A 23,310-nucleotide genomic window follows, 5' to 3' on the forward strand; every position below is an offset into this window, starting at 1 on the left:
CTCTTGCCCAGTCTGTTAGATAAGGGTCTCCAGCTTCAGAGATTTTTGCAGTTCGTTCCAGTCATTTGCAGCAGAGAACTGGAACGAACTGCAAAAATCTCTGAAGCTGGAGACACTTATCTCCCTCACTAACTTTAAGCATCAGTTGTCAGAGCAGTTTACTGATCACTGCACCTGTACACAGCCCATCTGTAATTAGCCCACCCAACTACCTCATCCCCATATTGTTATTTACATTATTATTTATTTTGCTCATTTGCACCCCAGTATCTCTATTTGCACATCATCTTCTGCACATCTATCACTCCAGTGTTAATACTAAATTGTAATTATTTTACACTATGGCCTATTTATTGCCTTACCTCCATAACTTTCTACATTTGCACACACTGTATATAGATTTTCTATTGTGTTATTGACTGTACGTTTTGTTTATTCCATATGTAACTCTGTTGTTGTTTTTATCACACTGCTTTGCTTTATCTTGGCCAGGTTGCAGTTGTAAATGAGAACTTGTTCTCAACTGGCTTACCTGGTTAAATAAAGGTTAAATAACAAATAAAATAAAAATGAACACAACCCAACAAAAGGTAGGATGAGCCAGTGTTGTCATGGCCCTCTGCTGGTACTGACCTGTGGATGAGCACCAGGCCCACCTGGCCTCTCAGCGTCCAGGCTAGAGTTTGGGCCGTGGCCCGGTCAAGGGCCACCGTGTGGGGTTGGGAGAAGAGGAAGAGCAGGGGCACCTGGAGGTGGCTGTGGACAACCTTTACCTCTGAGGGCTCCACCGAGGCTTCGCTCTGATAGGGAGAGAAAGAGTTAAATTGTACAAACTTTTTAAATCCCAGACGGTAGAGAATGGGTTTGTCACAGACAGGAACAATACTGACAAAAAGATGTGCAGCAAAATCACTACACTTCCACCAACAAGGGATACATGTAGTATGCCTGTAGCCTAAGAATCGCTAATCAAACTGTTGTCTTAGCATGAAAGCTGTTTTATTTGCTTGTTTTGAAGTTGTCAACAATATATTCACTTCAAAGACAAGGGAAGCATAGACACTGTAGCAGGGACTGGCAGAGGGAGGATGGCTACCGTATTCGCTTTCAGTCTGAAATCAACCACCAGCTAGGGAGTAGGGACTGATTTGAGACTGGGCAACCTGGCTTCTCACCACCAGTGGGGCTTCCATCAGCTGGAGGAAGGTGTAGATGTGGAGGGTGGTGAGCGCCCTCCTTAGGGCCGTGTGTGGACAGGGGTCTGAGTGCTGGGACTGGGACACACCCTTACAGTGCAGGAACCACAGACCTGCTGTCAGAGACGAAGGATCCTCCACCCTGCAATATGGCACAAGAGGAAGATGACACCAATAGTTGTAATATGCCAAATTCTAAATTGCGTCCAGGCACCTACCCTTTTGTGTGATCTGAAAGAATGAGATAAGTGTAAGCAACATTGGGAAAAGTCAATTTAGACCATCAATGGCTCCGGGTAACATATCCAAACTTTCAGATCTACACAAAATGTCTACGGGTCATTTGGGAGTTGAGCAATAGTCTTAGATATCTAGAAACAGGATTCTAGTTACCTTGTCATGGTGCAGACCCATTTGGTCATACATTCCATGCATATCACATGGGCATCTACGTATATCATCCAGGGTTATTATCAGTTTTTCACATTTCATACAGAAGAGGTTATGATGTTTCAAATGCATATTCTTTAATACACTGTTTCATCACGTTTGTGTTCAGTAGAGAGAAAACAGTTTGAAACAAGAGTGAAAGGGGGAGGTACATCCTGTATTTGACCAATAAAACAAAGATTTTTGTTTTCCGTTAGACTTGGGTGTTATCCAGATGGTCGTTATAAAGGTATGACATTGTGCCATCCCGGGATATTTCGGTAATACAGACACTGAACACAAGGGACACTATTTTCAAACCCCACTGAGCCTCTGTAATCTGAAGGTTAGCAATGCTAACAAGTATATGTAAATTCCCATAGCGAATGCTAGCTAAATGCTAGTGAGCACATTGCGAACATCTTATACAGTCTCTGACACACTATTTGCAGGACAGACAACCCAGCTCATAAAGTTTTACAAGTAACAAAAAAAAATGCTACTCACAAAACAAATATTAGACAGCAAGGCTCTTGACCCAGGATGGGATTCTCTGTTGTTACCAAGCAAAGCTTGATTTTGAAAGAAGCTAACCAGCTAGATAACTACTAAGTTATCAAACCAAATACACAACTGCAGAGCAGTTATGTAATAGTTATAAGATATCTAGTTGGCAAACGGTTGTGAATTACATACTGCAACTATATGGATCACCTGGCACACAACAGTGACTCTGCGTTTACACTAGGAAGTGGCATCGCCCGGTGAAACATCAGAAGCCATTCACTTTCAATGGAAGGAAAGCGAGAGAAGCGGACTGGGCTGGGCGACCGTTGAGCAATGCGAGCATGGGCGAGGGAGCTGAACAGGGTGGAACTAAAGTTGGGGAAAGTTGAAGTTGATTTAAATTCTCTGCGATATTGCGACGCAAGTGACCAAACGAAGCTCACCATAACTTCCAACCTCTACTGGATTGGCTGACAACGGCTGATAATACATAGCACTACCTAGCTTGCTTGCTAGCACCCACATGAGGAGTGCCGCTTGTATAGTGTAAACGGACAGTAAGTGACACACAAGACTCCGGTCTCTCATCGTTGTGTGCTTGTAAATAAATACCACGTGACTGTGGATTACCGGTAAACTTCATAAATGGCCATAATAAAAATAAAAAACTGCAGGTATTTACTTAAAAAGTAGCAACAAATATTCAAATTTATAAAAACACTTCAACGGTATTGAAAAAACATCCCATGGCCATTTCCAAATACTCCGGTATACACTGTATACTGCCCAAGCCTATTTTCCTTTGGAAAATGTTTTGCCACGCTGTTCTCTACTGAACACAACCCAGCTTTATCTTGTGACTGGGCAGAGGTGGCCTCTTTGGCTTGGATGGGGATCCCGAGGGGGCTACGGATGGAAGAACACTGACCCCATGTTCGTCAGCACTGGGCCTCCTGTGGTCAGCACAAACTGGTACTTGGCTCCGTACACAAACGCTGTCTCCATCAACGCCCGGTGCTCTGGATAGAATGACAGAACAGGGACGTGAAGGTTACACCGAATGACAAAACAACTCAGAGAAGTGAGTACAAAGTGCACTAAAATGGAACCAAGGGGTTGAATAGCGAAATAATTCAGATAGAAAGGAATGTATGATGTATGAAAACTACTTTCACCCTTGGCTACAATTCAATAGTCTAAACTGGATTTCTTTTAAATCTGGAGTCATCTGAAAACCTAGGCTGGGTGAAAGCAATATGCCCTCTGAGATGAGGAGTGAGGAAACCTCAGACTAATTGAGATGCACCCCTTGTGGTTTATTTTCTTATTATTAACCTATTAAAGGTAGTGTGGGAGACTGGACCTTACCTGGTAAGCCCAACACCTGGACGTGGCCTAGCACAATGTCAGCCTTGCCTTTAGCTGCCCTCTCCACTGACTGTAGCTCAGCAATTGTATGGACGTACCTCACCTCATCAAAAAGCACAGTGCTGAGAGGGGGACAGGTCACAGATAGATGAATACAAATAATATATGGCCATTCTAATAAATAAATGCCCTCGTCTAGCAGGTCACTGTACACAAATTAGTGAAATGCACTCGTACATGTCATTGTTCCATTGTGCAACAGTACTCAATATTTACTCAATCCTACAGGTTGCTTGTAGGAAAGTATTCAGACCCCTTTTTGTTACGTTACAGCCTTATTCTAAAATGGATTGCATTTTTTAAATAATATGCCATTTAGCAGACGCTTTTATCCAAAGCGACTTACAGTCATGCGTGCATACATTTTTTTTGTGTATGGGTGGTCCCGGGGATCGAACCCACTACCTTGGCGTTATAAGCGCCGTGCTCTACCAGCTGAGCTACAGAGGACCACACACAATACCCCATAATAAAGCAAAAACAGGCTTAGAAATGTTTGCAAATGTATAAAAAAATATATAAAACAGAAATACCTTATTTACATGAGTATTCAGACCCTTTGCTATGAGACTTGAAATTGAGCTCCGGTGCATCCTGTTTCCATTGATAATCCTTGAGATGTTTCTACAACTTGATTAGAATTCACCTGTGGTAAATTCAATTGATTGGACATGATTTGGAAAGGCACACACCTGTCTATACAAGGTCCCACAGTTGACAGTGCATGTCAGAGCAAAAACCAAGCCATGAGGTCGAAGGAATTGTCTGTAGAGCTCCGAGACAGGATTGTGTCGAGGCACAGATCTGGGGAAGGGTACCAAAAAATGTCTGCAGCATTGAAGGTCCCCAAGAACATAGTGGCCTCCATCATTCTTAAGTGGAAGAAGTTTGGAACGCCCAGCCAAACTGAGCAATCGGGGGGAGAAGGGCCTAACCAGGGAGGGAGGTAACCAAGAACTGTATATATATATTTTTCTCTGTTGTATTTTTGACTTTGTTTTGTTTTACCCCATATGTAACTCTGTGTTGTTGTTTTTATCACACTGCTTTGCTTTATCTTGGCCAGGTTGCAGTTGTAAATGAGAACTTGTTCTCAACTGGCTTACCTGGTTAAATAAAGGTGAAATAAAAAATTTAAAATAAAAAGAACCCGATGGTCACTCTGTCAGAGCTCCAGAGTTCCTCTGTGGAGATGGGAGAACCTTCCAGAAGGACAACCATCTCTGTAGCACTCCACCCATCAGGCCTTTCTGGTAGAGTGGCCAGATGGAAGCCACTCCTCAGTAAAAAGGCACATGACAGCCCACTTAGAGTTTGCCAAAAGGCACCTAAAGGACTCTCTGACCATGAGAAACAAGATTCTCTGGTGTGATGAAACTAAGAATGAACTCTTTGGCCTGAATGCCAAGCATCATGTCTGGAGGAAACCTGGCACCATCCCTACGGTGAAGCATGGTGGTGGCAGCATCATGCTGTGGGGATGTTTTTCAGCGGCAGGGACTGGGAGACTAGTCAGGATCGAGGCAAAGATGAATGGAGCAAAGTACAGAGAGATCCTTGATGAAAAGTGCTCTGGAGCAGGTTAGGACCTCAGACTGGGGTGAAGGTTCACCTTCCAACAGGACAACGACCCGAAGCAAACAGCCAAGTCAATGCAGGAGTGGCTTCAGGCCAAGTCTCTGAATGTCCTTGAGTGGCCCAGCCAGAGCCCAGACTTGAACCCCATCGAACATCTCTGGAGAGACCTGAAAATAGCTGTGCAGCAACTCTCCCCATCCAACCTGACAGCGCTTGAGAGGATCTGCAGAGAAGAATGGGAGAAACTCCCCAAATACAGGTGTGCCAAGCTTGTAGCGTCATACCCAAGATGTATGCACTAACTGTAAGTCGCTCTGGATAAGAGCGTCTGCTAAATGACTAAAATGTAAATGTCGAGGCTGTAATCGCTACCAAAGGTTTTTACTCCATTTTAGAATAAGGCTGTAATGTAACAAAATGTGGAAAAAGTCAAGAGGTCTGAACACTTTCCGAATGCACTGTATCGTTTTAATCACTCAAATTCATAGTCAGGATATCACAATTATTGTTTTAACCATGTTTTGATGCTATACAGTGTTTGTTTACAAACATTGGAATAGAAGCTTATTTGGGTTCTGATGGGGTACGACAGTTAAACTAAGCTCATGAGGCATTTCTAAGTTATATTCTTCAAGAATATAAGAATCAATGGGTACATACTGTATCATAAATGTTTACAAATGTCCAAAAATGGATGTAGCAAGCAACTGCTGATTGCCCCTGTAACCACTATAGAGGTTATACAAGATCGAACCCTGTATCAGTGTTTAGGGGCAATGTTTACAAACTCTGTACTCACAAGAGAACGTGAGACACTATGGCGTTCACGTCGAAAACTGTGTCAGTGTCGAAGCTCTTCAGGACATTGCCACCCCTGCAAGACAACATAGATAATAGAATAGTTTATTGTTCATTTTTGTCAGAAACATCTGCTCATCTCAAACCATAAGCTGTGTTTTAAAATCACATTGTATAGGTGTAATATGCATGTACTGTTAGCACAAGATTAAATCAAGCTGCTTAAGATCCACGATGGATATACAATACATACCTGAACAAATACACTTTTTTCATCAGCTTCTCTCCAGTGCAGTACTTTGCTATGTGTTCATCAGTACAATTTACCTGCAAACATGCATAGGCATTGAAAACAATTAATTTCAAACATAGAGCAAAGTAAACAAACCTTCACATACAGTGCAAAAATTGCAGTGCAAAACTGATCAAAGTGGTCAAAGAAAATACCTGCACTCCGGGTCTCTAAAAGGAGCTCTTTGGCAGCCAGCAATGCATACTACAGCCGACAACTATACAGTCCTTTCAAAAACCCATACCATTTCTTATAATAACAATATGCCAGTGCCAATTTTGTCTTATTTGTTGTGGAATGAACAACGAAAGTTGGTCCAATTTGCAAGTAGAATCAACAACATGCGGTGTTCTCAAACAATCCAGCACTCCAGTGACATCAAAATAAAACTATTTTGAAAGACAGATATTAAAGTATATAATCACCCAAGGTTCCCATCAATATCAAATTTCTCCTTGTGCAACATTGACTCAGCAAAAGCCACAGTGGTGCTTTGAGTAAGACAAGGGATAAAGATGTGTTGGTTACCGTAGCAACTGAAATACCATAATCTTCTAGTGCGTCAGCAGACTTCTCCAGCTGTTCAATGAAGAGACATATGGTTGGATTGACTGGTAATCAAAAAGAAAAAGAGATGGAAATATCATATATATATTATAATAATAGAAGGTACCAACGTTAATAGTAAACACAATTATTGTGTTATTAACTACATTATTAAACTGCACTACAAATGGCAAACATACTGTAATGAAACAAGGGAATGGCACGAGGTAACTAGCGGGCAGCGAACCCCACAGGCATGCCCTAACCAGTAGCCACAACTCCAATAAGGATATAATCCCCCATTGGGGAAGGTGGTATGGCGATTATTAACTAGGGTCATTACAATACTATTTAGTATTTGATTAACCCATGCCTAGGTAGGCTCATTGCAATCTGTGAGTTAACCCTGTTAGAGCAGTGGCTAGCGAGCTTGCCTGCGAGTTGAGAGTCAGGTTTGCACTATCGCCGTTCGTTACATACTAAATCCCTCACGTGCGCCTCTCCGAGGGCCTCAAGCGTGCCATCCAACTCCTGACACCAATGTAGCAAATGGTGCCAGTGCAACGCCCCTTGCAAATCTTGAACCCGGGCCTGCCAGACACTTTGGGGAGATTAATGTCCCTACCTGAGCAACGGTCGTAAACTGCAACTGTTAAGAGTATTCAGTGCAATATGTCCACCGGCAAGTCTACAGGGCATCTTGGTGGCTCATATTTTTCTCACCTGTTAATGATACTTACCTTGGTTTCCAAAGTATATAAAAGACGTCTTTCCTGATTGCATTTTCTCGAAAAAATGGTCAGCTGTGTGCTCAATTAGTTTTGAGGCATTTCCAGTTGTGCATTGCTCACTTTTTGAGCATAGCAAAAGTATGACGACACATATGAACCATGCCATGGTCGATGAAGGCTCGAGCCTAACATGTAGTTAAATTGAACTGACAAAATCTAGTAGCGATGACTGCAATACTTTCGATGATGCAAGCTGGCTAGCTCTGTTATGGCATAACGTTGGCTACACTAGTCAGCTATCTAGCTAACGTAGCCAGACAAGGACCATTTAAATTCCATAACCCCGATATGGGCACTCTATTAATACATTGCAGAAGCATTTTATATAACTAACTTTTCGACAATTTAAACGAGCTGTTTTTTTACTTGCTTTTTGTGAAATTATGTAGCTAAACTACCCAAGCGAACGAGGACCGCTAGAACGTTTGGTTGTTTTATCTTCCTGTGTCCCAGCTAACTAGCCAATCAGAGTGTTGGATTTCTTTAAAGAAGTTCACAGCCAATCGAAAATTAAGAGGGCTGCACTTTTAGAGCTGACATCACTGCAAGCCAATCACAAAGAAGTATTCTGGAGGTTGGGTGCCATACTGACCAATGATGAAATAGTGGGTGGAGAGTGATATAGATAAGCGGATATCGACTGAAAATGGACATCATTGTGGTTCTAATGCGAGGCATTTCAGTGATTTCAAGGCAATATGTGATCAAAAGGGAGCCAAGATGGCGTTAGAAGAGCGCTAGTTCAAGGCTGCATCTTATTGGTCAGGAGGCGGGCCCTAAACTGCAGCTTCACTCAGCTGATCTCTCCCTGCTTCACGTCCCTTTTTTTCTTGAGTTGTTTTTTTGCACAGATGAGCTGCTTTGCAGAGACTGGAGGGTTTTCTTGTTTGTCTGTTTTATATCTATAGCTGTAAAGTCATCCGTTCTGTCGCTAACCCTCGGATTTCTGTAGGTAGATGGTTAGTTAGGTAGTGTAGTTTTATCAAGCTCGAGCTTTTGGCTTTGAGTGGACGTCTATCTATCTATTTATCTATTTTTATTTTATATATATTTTTTTACAAAATTCGGGGAAAAATACATCAAAAGCTGGAATGAAACATTAGATATGCTTATTTCAGTCGTTGTTACACTTATCCATTCGCTATGTTGTTGAAAGAAAACCAGGTCAGTTTAAGTGTTTTCACGTCTGTAACGGACTCAAGTGATGAACCGATTCGAGCTGCGTTTCCTCCGTCTGTGGAGCTCGGACTCACCATTGTGTATACCATCCTATATTCGCTGCTTTTTGTGTTTGTTTACTTGCAACTTTGGCTCATTTTGCGTTATGGACACAAGCGCTTCAGCTACCAGAGTGTCTTTCTTTTTCTCTGTTTACTGTGGTCAGCGCTAAGGACTACATTATTTTCATTCTACTTCAAGAACGTTGTCCAAGCAAACCAGTTGCAGCCTTTGCCTTACTGGCTTTTGTACTGTTTTCCAGTATGCCTCCAGTTTTTCACTCTGTGTCTGCTCAATCTTTATTTTGCACAGGTAAGTGCATGTTCTATATTGATACATTTTCTGATGTTGCGGTCATGTTTTTCATGTACACACAATCAGACGTCTGTCATAAGTTGTCTTTATTATAGGCCTATCAACTAAACATGTTTATCTTTAATTTTTTTGATTTTTTACTTGTCATTTATCATGCTAATTTATGAGTAAAGAGTATGTCTCCAGACAATATGCCTATAGGGCTATTTCCATGTAAAAGGATCCATGAGCACCAACATGTGAAGTTCATAGGAGCATGTCATATTGGGTGCCAAATGAAAGCTGAGTATATATTTTTGAGAAATGAAGGATATACATTTTTCAACCATTTTCCATCCCAAAAAATATGAATAAGAAAAGGTTTTGACTTCTTGTCAGACAGATGGAAAAGGGGTCTTAGGAAAAAAAGACCAGAACAAATTTGAAAAGATATTAGAAATGCATCAAAACATAATAATGTTGAAGTAAAGACTCCTGCAAACTAATATCAACATATATTTCATTTAGGAAAAAAATGTATGCCTTCTGTAAGTTTAAGAAACATTGCCTTGTGCCATTTAAATTCTGTTACCAAAAACCCACATATCTTGAAGATATTTTCTAATTTATCTCCCTCATGAGGAGGGAGGATAATGAAAGTTCACATAAGTAAAGCGTAAAGGTAGACCTATCAATTAGTTATAGTGTTTTTACTAATATCGATAATGTTTATTCATAATTAAGTGATTAAAATCGGTAACACAATTTTTGAAAAATTGGGAATTTTGAAATCATAGTAGTCACAAACCACATTTGGGTCATCTGCTACTGTCCTCCTTTCCACTGGCATAGTACTTTTCAGCTGATAACTGTTTTCTTTCTCTTCTGTCATCTGATGGTCAAAGCAAGAGTGTGAACAGTCTAGACGACCTCTCTCTCTCTCTCTCTCTCTCTCTCTCTCTCTCTCTCTCTCTCTCTCTCTCTCTCTCTCTCTCTCTCTCTCTCTCTCTCTCTCTCTCTCTCTCTCTCTCTCTCTCTCTCTCTCTCTCTCTCTAATTAATGTCACCTCTCCCGGCTCTTACTGACACCTACCCATGAGCCCCCTCTCATTCCATTTACTGTAAGCAGCATCCTCACCCACTGAGCACCGACCAACACCGGACGTCCATGCATGTTGAAAAGTAGTTTACATTTGGTCAGTCCGCCCTGGCCTTGATTTCAACATCCACAGACATCTGGACCGGCCTTCAGATTTGTTCTGAACCAATCATAGACGTCTGTGTTTCACAAGTTTGGACAGTACAGTACATTACAGTACAGTAGAGTACAGTACAGTAAAGAAAAGTATAGTTCAGTACTGTACAGTAAAGAAAAGTAGAATATAGTTCAGTACAGTACAGTCCTGTACTGTACTGTACTGTAGTGTAGAGTAGAATAGAGTGGAGTACAGTACACAGAAGAGCACACTAGAGTTGAGTACACTATAATGTACTGTACTGTACTGAACTATACTTTACTTGACCTTTCTGTACTGTACTGAACTCTACTGTGCTGTACTGTACTCTATTGAGCTCTACTGTGCTGTACTCTTTTAGTGGCGGAGCTGATTAAAATAATAGCAAGTGTGTAGAATAATACTCAAATATGCAATGGAGGATATTGCATATTTCTACCTTTGTGTACCTATTTAGGATACATTTAGGATACATTAGGACTTATGACTCCCGAGTGGCGCAGTGGTCTAAGGCACTGCATCGCAGTGCTAGCTGTGCCATTAGAGATCCTGGTTCGAGTCCAGGCTCTGTCGCAGCCGGCCGCAACCGGGAGACCCATGGGTGGCGCACAATTGGTCCAGCGTCGTCCAAGGTAGGGGAGGGTTTGGCCGGCAGGGATGTGGGTTCGTTTCCCACGGGGGGCCAGTATGAAAAAAAAAAAAAAAAAGTATGCATTCACTAACTGTAAGTCGCTCTGTATAAGAGCATCTGCTAAATGACTAAAATGTAAATGTAAATGTATGAAGAGAATGGCATTTATATCCATAATTATGCATTTCTGTGTAGTACAGATCAGAGACCCATGATGAAATATCCGTAACTGCAATTGTGCTACCGGGTGTAAATCCACTTCACTTACTGTAGTTCAATAACCAAAATAGATTTTTTCAAACTCCAGTCACACAAAAAGGGGTTTGTAGGCAGCGAGCAGTATAGGACCAAAGCGCTCTAGCCCTCTGCCTCATATACAGTGCATTCGTAAAGTATTCAGACCCCTTGACTTTTTCCACATTTTGTTATGTTACTGCCTTATTTTAAAATGGATTAAATAATTTTTTTAATCATCAATCTACACACAATACCCCATAATGACAAAGCAAAAACAGGTTTTTAGAAATGTTTGCAAATTTATTACAAATAAAAAACGGAAATATCACATTTACATAAGTATTCAGACCCTTTACTCAGTACTCTGTTGAAGCACCTTTGGCAGCAATTACAGCCTCGAGTCTTCTTGGGTATGACGCTACAAGCTTGGCACACCTGTATTTGGGGAGTTTCTCCTATTTTTCTCTTCAGATCCTCTCAAGCTCTGTCAGGTTGGATGGGGAGTGTTGCTGCACAGCTATTTTCAGGTCTCTCCAGAGATGTTCATTCGGGTTCAAGTCCGGACTCTGGCTGGGCCACTCAAGGACATTCAAAGACTTGTCCCGAAGCCACTCCTGCGTTGTCTTGGCTGTGTGCTTAGGGTCATTGTCTTGTTGGAAGGTGAACCTTTGCCCCAGTCTGAGTTCCTGAGCGCTCTGGAGCAGGTTTTCATCAAGGATCTCTCTGTACTTTGCTCCGTTCATTTTTCCATCGATCCTGACTGGTCTCCCAGTCCCTGCCACTGAAAAACATCCCCACAGCATGATGCTGCCACCACCATGCTTCACCGTAGGGATGGTGCCAGGTTTCCTCCAGACATGACGCTTGGCATTCAGGCCAAAGAGTTCAGTCTTGGTTTCATCAGATCAGAAAATCTTGTTTCTCATGGTCAGAGAGTCTTTAGGTGCCTTTTGGCCAACTCCAAGCGGGCTGTCATGTGCCTTTTACTGAGGAGTGGCTTCCGTCTGGCCACTCTACCATAAAGGCCTGATTGGTGGAGTGCTGCAGATATTGTTGTCCTTCTGGAAGTTTCTCCCATCTCCACAGAGGAACTCTGGAGTTCTGTCAGATTGACCATCGGGTTCTTGGTCACCACCCTGACCGAGACCCTTCTCCCCTGATTGCTCAGTTTGGCCGGGTGGCCAGCTCTAGGAAGAGTCTTGATGATTCCAAACTTCTTCCATTTAAGAAAGATTGAGGCCACTGTGTTCTTGGGGACCTTCAATGCTGCAGAAATTTTTTGGTACCCTTCCCCAGATCTGTGTCTCGACACAATCCTGTCTCGGAGCTCTACGGACAATTCCTTCGACCTCATGGCTTGGTTTTTGCTCTGACATGCACTGTCAACTGTGGAACCTTATATAGACAGGTGTGTGTGTGTGTGTGTGTGTGTGTGTGTGTGTGTGTGTGTGTGTGTGTGTGTGTGTGTGTGTGTGTGTGTGTGTGCCTTTCCAAATCATGTCCAATCAATTGAATTTACCACTGGTGGACTCCAATCAAGTTGTAGAAGCATCTTAAGGATGATCAATGGAAACAGGATGTACCTGAGCTACATTTTGAGTCTCATAGCAAAGGGTCTGAATACTTATGTAAATAAGGTATTTCTGGTTTTTATTTTTAATACATTTTTTTTCTTTGTTCTGACATTAGGGCCGGGACGATACCAGTATCGCGATACTCGTTAGTATCGTGGCAAGGAAACAAAACATTTATTTATTTTCCAAGCTACATACATTATGTTTTAAAGGACCAATGAGTTTGGTCTGCTTCGTGTTTTCATTTTTGGCATGGAAACAATATTTCAGTACTGGTATCGTCACGGCCCTATCTGGCATGGCATTCCATCAAGGGTGGGCTGGAGTTGTTGCCATAAGGTGTGTGTGTTGTCTGTGTGTGACTGTTGTATTTATACGCGTGCATGTATGTGCTCAGCCCCCACACTTTCAGGTGTCAAGGCCTAATTGTCCTCTTTTCCGACGACAAAGCCATGCATGAGGTGTCATGTGCTTTTATGTTCCCCTTGTAAAAGTCTCTACCTCTATCCCTCCTCCCTCTCCCCCCTCTCCTCCTCCCCTCCCACCTCATCCCAGGAGATAGGGGCAAAGTGATGACCAATTAATTTGTCAGATTACACTTTCAGCAACTCTCCTGGTTGCGTGGCTGAAACACATTATGGCTCGCTATGCCTTGAATACCAACTGTTTACATTAAACAACCATTCCCCAATGCATGTGATCTGTGCAAATTGCCGTCGGGCCTAATGTATGCATTACGGGAGCCCGGCTGGCTGCTGTGTTCTATTGCAGTTAAACTGACATGTGACTTATGCAACAGTGAAAAAAGCACAGCGAAAGAAAGAGGGAGAGAGAGGGTGAGGCGAGAGAGAGACAGCAAAATAGTACCATCTTGACTAAAGACTCTTTGTCATCAAAAGGCGTATCATTCTCTGCCCGAACTGGGAAATATTGATTCCAACTTTCAGGGGATTCACTCTTTTTCAAACACCTGAGAACAAACAAGTGTTTAACAAGTTAGCTGGTGTATCCTTGCAGAGATAATGAGTTCCGACTGGGTATCGGCATGCAAGCCCTGACGATATTAATGATCTGAGAGCAGAAGAAAAACAGGAGACTACCCAAACTCCAACACAGACAAGTGGTCTCATGAAGATTTTTTTCACCACCATTGTCTGATTGGAGCGGTGTTGAACGTGGTACTGTGTAGTAATGTGTAACTATCTAGGTCAGAGTTGGCTCCATGGCACAGTATTGGCAGCCAAAGCCCTATGAATTCTACAGACCTGGCAGTGGGATACACTCCGGGGTGAAGTTTACCCTACATTTAGGATCAGCTTCCTCTCCCCCAATCCTAATCTTAGTGGGAGAAATGCAAAAATGACCCAAGATCTGCATACTGGGGCAACTTCACCCTACATACACAGAGGAAGTAGGTAACCAGACCAGTCCAACAGAGCTCTGATTCACCAATATTGTTTGTTTCGTTCGGAATACCAGGATTCAGGAATGTTGTTTTGTTTCTCCCCCTGGAATTGCCTGGATGTGGTTATCAATGCAATCAAGAAACTGTCTGTCCTTCGGTTTTTCTTCCGTCGTGATTGCAAATGAAAAGCATAGCCCCTTGATTGCAATTCGTGAGGATGTGGATTGGATAGTTAGGCTAGCTAGATCGGCCACACAGGTGTCGGTCTCTGCCACCTCTGTGGTAGCCTCTGCTTATGCTCCTGTGAGTGGCATGGTTGTGACTGCCCGGCCGCAGGTGTTGCACAAACGCTTGTGTAACGTTACGTCAGTCGTGTGCATGTGACCTGTGACTCAGACAGTATGGGCCCTGTGTGGAGCGTCAGCTGCGTCTGCCGCAACAACCCTTCCACCACGAGTTTCCTGTTCCTCACAACCTGAATCTCCTTTCTCTCTTTCTTTCGAGTGCCTATTTCTGTTTTTCACTCTCGTTCTCTCTCCCAGTCTCGCTCTCGTTTCTTCTGTCCCAGTCCCTCTGTTGTTTTCTCCCTCCCAGTCTCTATCTCTATTTCTCTCTCTCCCTCTTGTTCTCGCTCTCTCTATCTCTCTCTCTCATTCGCTCTTTGTCTCTATTATTCTGTCTCTCCCCTCTGAGTGATGGAGAGAAGGCCGGGAACCGGGGCCTGTCTGTCTCTGTCTGTCTGCCAAATGGTTTTTACGGCCTGCCCCAAGTCATGAATGAAACTGGGTTAAGGCCAGTCGTGACGTTGTCAAAGCCAGCGCTAGAACCTGAGGACACAATAGAATAGTGCATTCATCTGACTGGAAGTCATGACCCTGCATATCCTCACAATACTGAACTCATATAACCTAAGGTTCGAACTCTCCCATATAAACATCTGTCTGCAGAAATCTGGGTTGCGTTCAGTAGGGACAAAATGTTATGAAACAGAGTAAAATGGGGAGGTGCCTGAACTTCTCCAATACGAACACTGCTTTTTTGTTTTGTTTTATTGCAAAGTGTTGTGTGACAGTGTGCCCTACTGAACACGACCCAGATGTATTGACCCAATGGGCTTCCTTTCCTATTGCATCAGTGCAATAGCATCCTTCATTATTCTCAAAATACTTTTTTCTCATCTACTACTCTCAACTTTTGCCCTCAACTGAAAGCTCGTGAAGTTTAGATGTGGCTCAATTGGTAGAGCATGGTGCTTGCAACTTCAGGATTGTGGGTTTGATTCCAGCTGGGGCCACTCATACAGAAAATGTATGCACGCATAACTGAAAGTGTCAGCAAAATGGCGTATATTATTAGATATTATTTATCAAGCTGTTACTACAAGCATAATTACTTTTGGTTTTTGAGAAACCTGCGTAGGCACATCTCCCATATTTGATACCTCAGTATAGATTGATCTTTACCTTAGAGTCAGTCCACTGTGATTGACTGAAGGATTACATTACATTAACCCTTTACACTCGTGGAAATTGGCATATATGGATAGGGCCAAATTGAAATGTTTCTAACAGAAGAAATATAAAAAGAATATGCATGACCATGGTAGAAATGGAAAGTAAACACTTTGGAGATTATGGGGAAATGATTAGACCAAAGATTACACTGTTGATTTTATGATCATTTTACATTTACTGTACTTATTGCAGCATTTTTCAATAACAAAATCTGAAAATACTCTGGATACATTCAGTAACATAATAAGAATATTCCTGGAAAATGTGGTGTAGGTGCAACTTAAGAACAGACTATTACAAGGGTTTGAGTGAGAGGACTAACTGGTGTCTCCAAGTGGCTACACACCTCTCCAAACTGCACAGTTCCTAAGTAATTTCAATGCCCTTCTATGACTCAAGGAAAGAAAGAACCTTCAAATATAAGGGCCTTTTATTTTGAGATCTACTAGCTTTGCCATTGAGGAACTGAAACAAGCACACTTGTAGTTGTTTTCTTTGGAACATAGCTCTGCGTACCCACCGTAACACAATTACTGTTGTTGTTTACTCAATGCAAAAATGTTCCATTATAAATCTTAATCAGGTGGGCATCATTTGAAAGTTTATTCTGTTGCCAACATGACTAGCTAAATTATAGAATACGATCTTACAGTGTTAGGCTTTCACAAGGCACTTCAGACAAACAGATTGTAATTTTGATGTGCATAGAATGGAGTCATGAGTGCATTCAAGTGCGTGTTCCGCGGCTAACTTTCTTCACAATACGACAAACAGGCTCATTCTGTTCAGGACAACCCAGGGTATGACACATGTCATCCTACTGACTGTATTTATTATGGATCTCCATTAGCTGCTGCCAAGGCAGCAGCTACTCTTCCTGGGGTCCAGCAAAATGAAGGCAGTTCATACAATTAAAAAAAACATTACAATACATTCACAGATTTCACAACACACTGTGTGCCCTCAGGCCCCTACTCCACCACTACCACATATCTACAGTACAATATCCATGTGTACGTGTGTGTATAGTGTGTATGTTATCGTGTGTGTGTATGCATGTGTCTGTGCCTATGTTTGTGTTGCTTCACAGTCCCCGCTGTTCCATAAGATGTTTCTTTATCTGTTTTTTAAATCTAATTTTACTACTTGCATCTGTTACTTGATGTGAAATAGAGTTCCATGTAGTCATGGCTCTATGTAGTACTGTGCGCCTCCCATAGTCTGTTCTGGACTTGGGGACTGTGAAGAAACCTCTGGTGGCATGTCTTGTGGGGTATGCATAGGTGTCCGAACAGACTATGGCAGTAGTTCAAACAGACAGCTCGGTGCATTCAACATGTCAATACCTCTCATAAATACAAGTAGTGATGAAGTCAATCTCTCCTCCACTTTGAGCCAGGAGAGATTGACATGCATATTATTAGTATTAGCTCTCTGTGTACATCCAAGGGCCAGCCGTGCTGCCCTGTTCTGAGCCAATTGCAATTTTCCTAAGTCCTTTTTTGTGGCACCTGACCACACGACTGAACAGTAGTCCAGGTGTGACAAAACTAGGGCCTGTAGGACCTGCCTTGTTGATAGTGCTGACTGTACATCCTGCCTTGGTGACTGTACATCAGTCATAGCGATCATAAATGTTTACACTGTAAATTAAATAAGTTAAAAAATGGAAATGTGAAGTGCACATACATTTTCTTGTATGACATCAAAGCGGTGTTTACAATAATCCTCAACGTCTCATCTTTCAGAACAACTCCTCTCGATTTACAGCATTGCCCTCACTCAGATAACAAAAAAAGTGAAAAATTAGCCTAATTAGCGGGAGGGATGGAGGCATCTTTTTGTTGCGCTTGGTACACACGTTTAGAATGGCTCAATTGAAACCCATACAGCGCTGTAAAGCGGACAGCCTGAGCTCGAACATCATATATAGTATGTTACTGTACAGCCACTGCGTTCCAATTGAGGCACATTTCAATGACCAAATCTGCCAGGGGGCTGTGAGTGTAAAGGGCTATGGGATGCTTCTGCAGTTCTGAGTGGGTTGTTCATCGTCATAGAGAGGGAGAGGTAAACAGGAAATGATGTGTTAAGCCCCTGTAAACCTGCCAGAGAACCACAGTGACTGCCAGGGATAAAGAGGGTAATTTAGTTGAAGAAGCTTACATTTTTTAGCTGAGTCATCAGACAGACAGACGCATTACCAAGAGCGTGTCTGTGGGCTTTCTCACGGTTATCACATAGTTATATGAAAGTTATGCCAAGGCTCTCTGCCTAGTGACACCATAGAATATTATTTGAATAGGCTGTGTAGTGCTAGGGCAAAAACAAAAAAAACGTGCACCCCTTGGGGTCCCGAGGACCGAGTTTGGGAAACCCTGAGAGAGGGCATTTTTCTGCTGAGTCGTAGCGAACAGTTTTTTGTTTGTATGACTACGCAATATTGACAGATTATTATTTTATCGCAGAATATATGGGCCATTCTACAAAAGTGATGCAGATTAGGGGTTGGAAATATTACACATTTGTATCATATTTTTCCTAAAAATTTCAGCACACATATCTTCCAACATATGTCAAGTAGACATAAATACTACTCACACACTTTGTTTGTATTGCATATTTGAAGTATTTACCTGAATTCCTTACCACCCCACTAAATTTGTCACTGCCGAAACATAGTGAACAAGTAGCAATAAAGGGAGAACCCTGCACAGTAGTGATCATTTTGATGCCCAATGCAGCCATTTATATCTGAATATCAAATCATTTCTTACTGTGATTGTTTTCAGTCAAAATGGTCAACAAGAAACAAAAATAGCTTCTTAGCAAGAGCAATTTCTGTCTGGGAGTTGTCTGAGTGGGGAGGGGAAAACTAGCTGTTATTGGCAGAGAGGTTTGGAGATGTCTTCCTTTTGGTCTATTATCACATTTCCCGCATGGTGATGTAACCAGGCAGGCCAAAACTCCATCCCACCAAAACAGACAATTTCAGGCGGTCTTGTCAAACACTAAAAGGGCATTATTATCGTTTTCATTTTTTTTTTACAGTATTATTCCAACCTCATAGTGTGGAAATATACAGTATATAAAACACAGGATATTTTCACGTTTTTGTATCTTTCAATGTATTATACAACGGGTGGGTCTAATCCTGGATTCTGATTGGTTAAAACTGCGTTCCAGACGGTGTCTATTCCACAAGTTATCACCGGCTAAGGCTATGACATTGAAATGGCTGTTCACTGTTCCATCTCACTGCGCAATCCACTGTCTCATCAGCCCAGCCAGGCAATTTATAAATGTGATCTCCACTTTAAAAAGAGTCTAAACATTTGTATAAACCTTGCTGTCTGTCTGACATTTCCAAAATTGTTTCAATATATCTGCAGCTGTCCCATAGTAATGAAAATGTCGGGAGTCATGAATCCGCATCATTTTTATGGATAAACAGTGACTTCAGAAAGTATTCACACCCCTAGACTTTTTCCACCTTTTGTTGTGTTACAGCCTGAATTTAAAATTGATTCAATTGAGATGTGTTGGTCACTGGCATACACACAATACCCCAAATGTAAAAGTGGAATTATGTATTTCAAAATTTTAGCAAATGAAATAAAAAATGAAATGAAAGCGGTGTTGTTTTGAATCAATAAGTATTCAACCCCTTTGTTATGGCAAGCCTAAATAAGTTCAAGAGTAAACATGTACTTAACAAGTCACATAATAAGTTGCATGGACTCACTCTGTGTGCAATAATAGTGTTTAACATGATTTTTGAATGACTACCTCATCTCTGTAACCCACACATACAATTATCTGTATTGTCCCTCAGTCGAGCAGTGAATTTCAAACACAGATTCAACTGCAAAGACCAGAGAGGATTTCCAATGCCCCTATTGGTAGATGGGTAAAAAAACAAACAAAAAAACAGACATTGAATATCCCTTTGAGCATGGTGAAGTTATTAATTACACTTTGGATGGTGTATCAATACACCCAGTCACTACAAAGATTCAGGCGTCCTTCCTAAATCAGTTGCTGGAGAGGAAGGAAACCACTCAGGGATTTCACCACGAGGCCAGTGGTGACTTTAAAGCAGTTACAGCAGGGACGGCTTGTTCAATAGGGCGATAGGGGCGACGCACTGCCAAACGGGAAAAGGAAGGGATTTTTTTTCTAATCAATTATATCACGGCAACAGCAGTTATCAGTGTTCACGTCTGATCTGCCAGCCACTAAATGTCAAATCAGGCTAAAGTCGTGCTTCAAATGGCCCCGCCCGTTTTTGGGGCGATTTCAGTCAAGTTGAAAATCGCCCAGAAGTCTCTCATAGCCTGTCATGTAAAATCTATTTTTTTCACATTTCAAAGCTTTCAATACATTCTCTATGGGTGTCTGTGGGCTTGCACTTACGCGCTTTCGTCATACGTGACGTAACGTTGAACGTAACTAAGACAATGGCGGCTAGAAGCGTCTCTGTTGCGACCTGCAGTGCGGCGTTATTTTATGTTTTTAATTTGTAGACTTAGTTTACAAACATTCTGCCAACCATGGATTTCCAGTGGTTGGTTTTGGACTGATCTTGTTGATCGTGTACATACCCGCTACGAACGGACTAAATAATGAAAACGCTGCTGGCAGCTGAATCCCAATACAGCTAGTGCAGTCCTGTTATTGTCGTGTGTCTGTAAATAGACTGTAAATACCTTGTTTATTTTGTATTTTTCGTACCTATTTCCCTATCAGACTTTTCATCCTTCTACAAAATATACTTTCCTGCAACCCGCCTCACTCAATGTGGAACGGATTCTATTATTGACTTACCTTTTATCTAGAATCTCCAGTGAAACTAGCTAGCCAGCTAGCCAGCTAACTAGCTACTTGCTATTAGCCTTAGCTAGCGGTGTTTCACCCAGAACATTGGATTTTTTTCTGCGGGATTAATTTTAATCACTGGACATTGATCACCGGATATTCGGCCAGTCTGCACAGCGCGTTATCGACCCAGAACATATCAGTTTTTCCGCTGGAATCACTGAATCACTGGACCTTTAACTCCGGATTCGTCGCTACCAGCTAGCTACAACAAAACGGACACTGTGGTCTGGCTAATTATCCTGAGCTAGGCCCATCTCCCGGCTATCTACCTCTCTGTCAACCGGACGGGACCACCTAGTATTGACACGGAGCCCCGCCGATCCTACACGACTGGTCTGCCGACGAAATCGTCTGATGTGGTTACGACGTTAACCACGAAGATTCCATCCATCTGCTAGCCCTGGCCCGCTAGCACACGCTAGCCATAGCCTCTTACTATTGCTTCACCACCGGACCTTATGATAACTCAGCTATACAGCTGATATCTGCTGGACTGTTCCTTTTTACGGTACTACATCCTGTTTATGTTTAGCCTCAGCCCAAACATGGTTAGTTTATTGTTGTTTCGGTTATTTCTAATTGTACTATATCACTGTAGACCCCCCAGCCTAGCTAAACCTGCCTTAGTTAGCTCCTTCGCACCTCCCCCTATACACGCGGAGACCGACTCAATTGATGACTCTAGCGATGCTATCTCTTTCATAGTTACCCAACGCTTAGGGTTACCTCCACTTTACTCATATCCTTCCATATCCTTGTCTGTACATAATGCCCTGAATCTTTTCTATAACACCCGGAAATCTGCCCCCTTTATTCTATGTACCCAACGCACTAGAAGACCAGTTCTTAAAGCCTTTAGCCGTATCCTTATTCTAGTCCTCCTCTGTTCCTCTGGTGATGTAGAGGCTAACCCAGGCCCTGCAGCCCTCAGTATCACTCCTACTCCCCAGGCGCTATCATTTGATGACTTCTGTAATCGCAAAAGTCTTGGTTTCTTGCACATAAATATCAGAAGTCTACTTCCTAAGTTTGAGTTATTCACTGCGTTAGCACACTCTGCCAACCCTGATGTTCTAGCAGTGTCTGAATCCTGGCTCAGGAAGGCCACCAAAAATTCTGAAATTTCCATCCCTAACTATAACATTTTCCGTCTAGATAGAACTGCCAAAGGGGGTGGAGTTGCAATCTACTGTAGAGATAGCCTGCAGAGCTCTATCATACTATCCAGGTCTGTGCCCAAACAGTTTGAGCTTCTACTTCTAAAAATCCACCTTTCCAGAAATAAGTCTCTCACTGTTGCCGCTTGCTACAGACCCCCCTCAGCCCCCAGCTGTGCCCTGGACACCATATGTGAATTGATTGCCCCCCATTTATCCTCAGAGTTTGTACTGCTTGGTGACCTAAATTGGGATATGCTTAATACCCCAGCCATCCTACAATCCAAGCTAGATGCCCTCAACCTCACGCAAATTATCAACGAACCTACCAGGTACAACCCTAAATCCGTAAACATGGGTACCCTCATAGATATCATCCTGACTAACATACCCTCTAAATACACCTCAGCTGTCTTCAACCAGGATCTCAGCGATCACTGCCTTATTGCCTGCGTCCGTAACGGGTCCGCGGTCAAACGACCACCCCTCATCACTGTCAAACGCTCCCTAAAACACTTTAGCGAGGAGGCCTTCCTAATTGACCTGGCCCAGGTATCCTGGATGGATATAGATCTCATTCCGTCAGTAGAGGATGCCTGGTTGTTCCTTAAAAGTAATTTCCTCTCAATCTTAAATAAACATGCCCCATTCAAAAAATACAGAACTAAGAACCGATATAGCCCCTGGTTCTCCTCAGACTTGACTGCCCTTGACCAGCACAAAAACATCCTGTGGCGTACAGCATTAGCATCAAATAGCCCCCGCGATATGCAACTTTTCAGGGAAGTTAGGAACCAATATACACAAGCAGTCAGGAAAGCAAAGGCTAACTTTTTCAAACAGAAATTTGCATCCTGTAGCACTAACTCCAAAAAGTTTTGGGACACTGTAAAGTCCATGGAGAATAAGAGCACTTCCTCCCAGCTGCCCACTGCACTGAGGCTAGGAAACACTATCACCACCGATAAATCTACAATAATCGAGAATTTCAACAAGCATTTTGCTACAGCTGGCCATGCTTTCCATCTGGCTACCACTAACCCGGCCACCAACTCTGCACCCTCTGCTGCAACTTGCCCATGCCCCCCCCCCCCCCCCGCTTCTCCTTCACACAAATTCAGACAGCTGATGTTTTGAAAGCGCTGCAAAATCTGGACCCCTACAAATCAGCTGGGCTAGACAATCTGGACCCTTTCTTTCTAAAACTAGCCGCTGAAATTGTCGCTACCCCTATTACTAGTCTGTTTAACCTCTCTTTCATAACGTCTGAGATCCCCAGAGATTGGAAAGCTGCCGCGGTCATCCCCCTCTTCAAAGGGGGTGACACTCTAGATCCAAACTGCTACAGACCTATATCCATCCTGCCCTGCCTTTCGAAAGTATTCGAAAGCCAAGTTAACAAACAGATCATCGACCATTTCGAATACCACCGTACCTTCTCCGCTATGCAATCCGGTTTCCGAGCTGGTCACGGGTGCACTTCAGCCACGCTCAAGGTCCTAAACGATATTATAACCGCGATTGATAATAGACAGTACTGTGCAGCCGTCTTCATTGACCTGGCCAAGGCTTTCGACTCTGTCAACCACCGCATTCTTAT

General features: G+C 42.6%; 2 protein-coding genes across 3 annotated transcripts in view; one reads left to right on the forward strand and one right to left on the reverse strand.

Moving 5' to 3' along the window:
- Positions 1-8,015, reverse strand: part of txndc16 (thioredoxin domain containing 16) — a 70,501-nt gene extending 62,486 nt beyond the window's left edge. The window contains exons 1-8 of one of the 2 annotated variants that reach the window (XR_014614609.1): positions 7,515-8,015; positions 6,757-6,839; positions 6,190-6,263; positions 5,938-6,012; positions 3,501-3,622; positions 3,061-3,151; positions 1,176-1,338; positions 634-800 (exon numbers count right to left, since the gene is read on the reverse strand). Coding sequence is in view for 1 of the 2 variants with exons in the window: in XM_084181759.1 (XP_084037885.1) it covers positions 634-800; positions 1,176-1,338; positions 3,061-3,151; positions 3,501-3,622; positions 5,938-6,012; positions 6,190-6,263; positions 6,757-6,839; positions 7,515-7,671 (932 nt within the window). In the remaining variant the exon portion in view is untranslated. The remainder of the gene's footprint in view (positions 1-633; positions 801-1,175; positions 1,339-3,060; positions 3,152-3,500; positions 3,623-5,937; positions 6,013-6,189; positions 6,264-6,756; positions 6,840-7,514) is intronic. The other variant, XM_084181759.1, reaches the window with a different exon arrangement.
- A 586-nt stretch (positions 8,016-8,601) lies between these two features.
- Positions 8,602-23,310, forward strand: part of gpr137c (G protein-coupled receptor 137c) — a 59,683-nt gene continuing 44,974 nt past the window's right edge. The window contains exon 1 of the mRNA XM_084181504.1: positions 8,602-9,095. Within this exon, the coding sequence (XP_084037630.1) occupies positions 8,709-9,095 (387 nt within the window). The 5' untranslated portion in view covers positions 8,602-8,708. The remainder of the gene's footprint in view (positions 9,096-23,310) is intronic.

This window comes from Coregonus lavaretus, assembly GCF_964263955.1.
Source record: "Coregonus lavaretus genome assembly, chromosome: 18".
Classification (NCBI taxonomy): Eukaryota; Metazoa; Chordata; class Actinopteri; order Salmoniformes; family Salmonidae; genus Coregonus; species Coregonus lavaretus.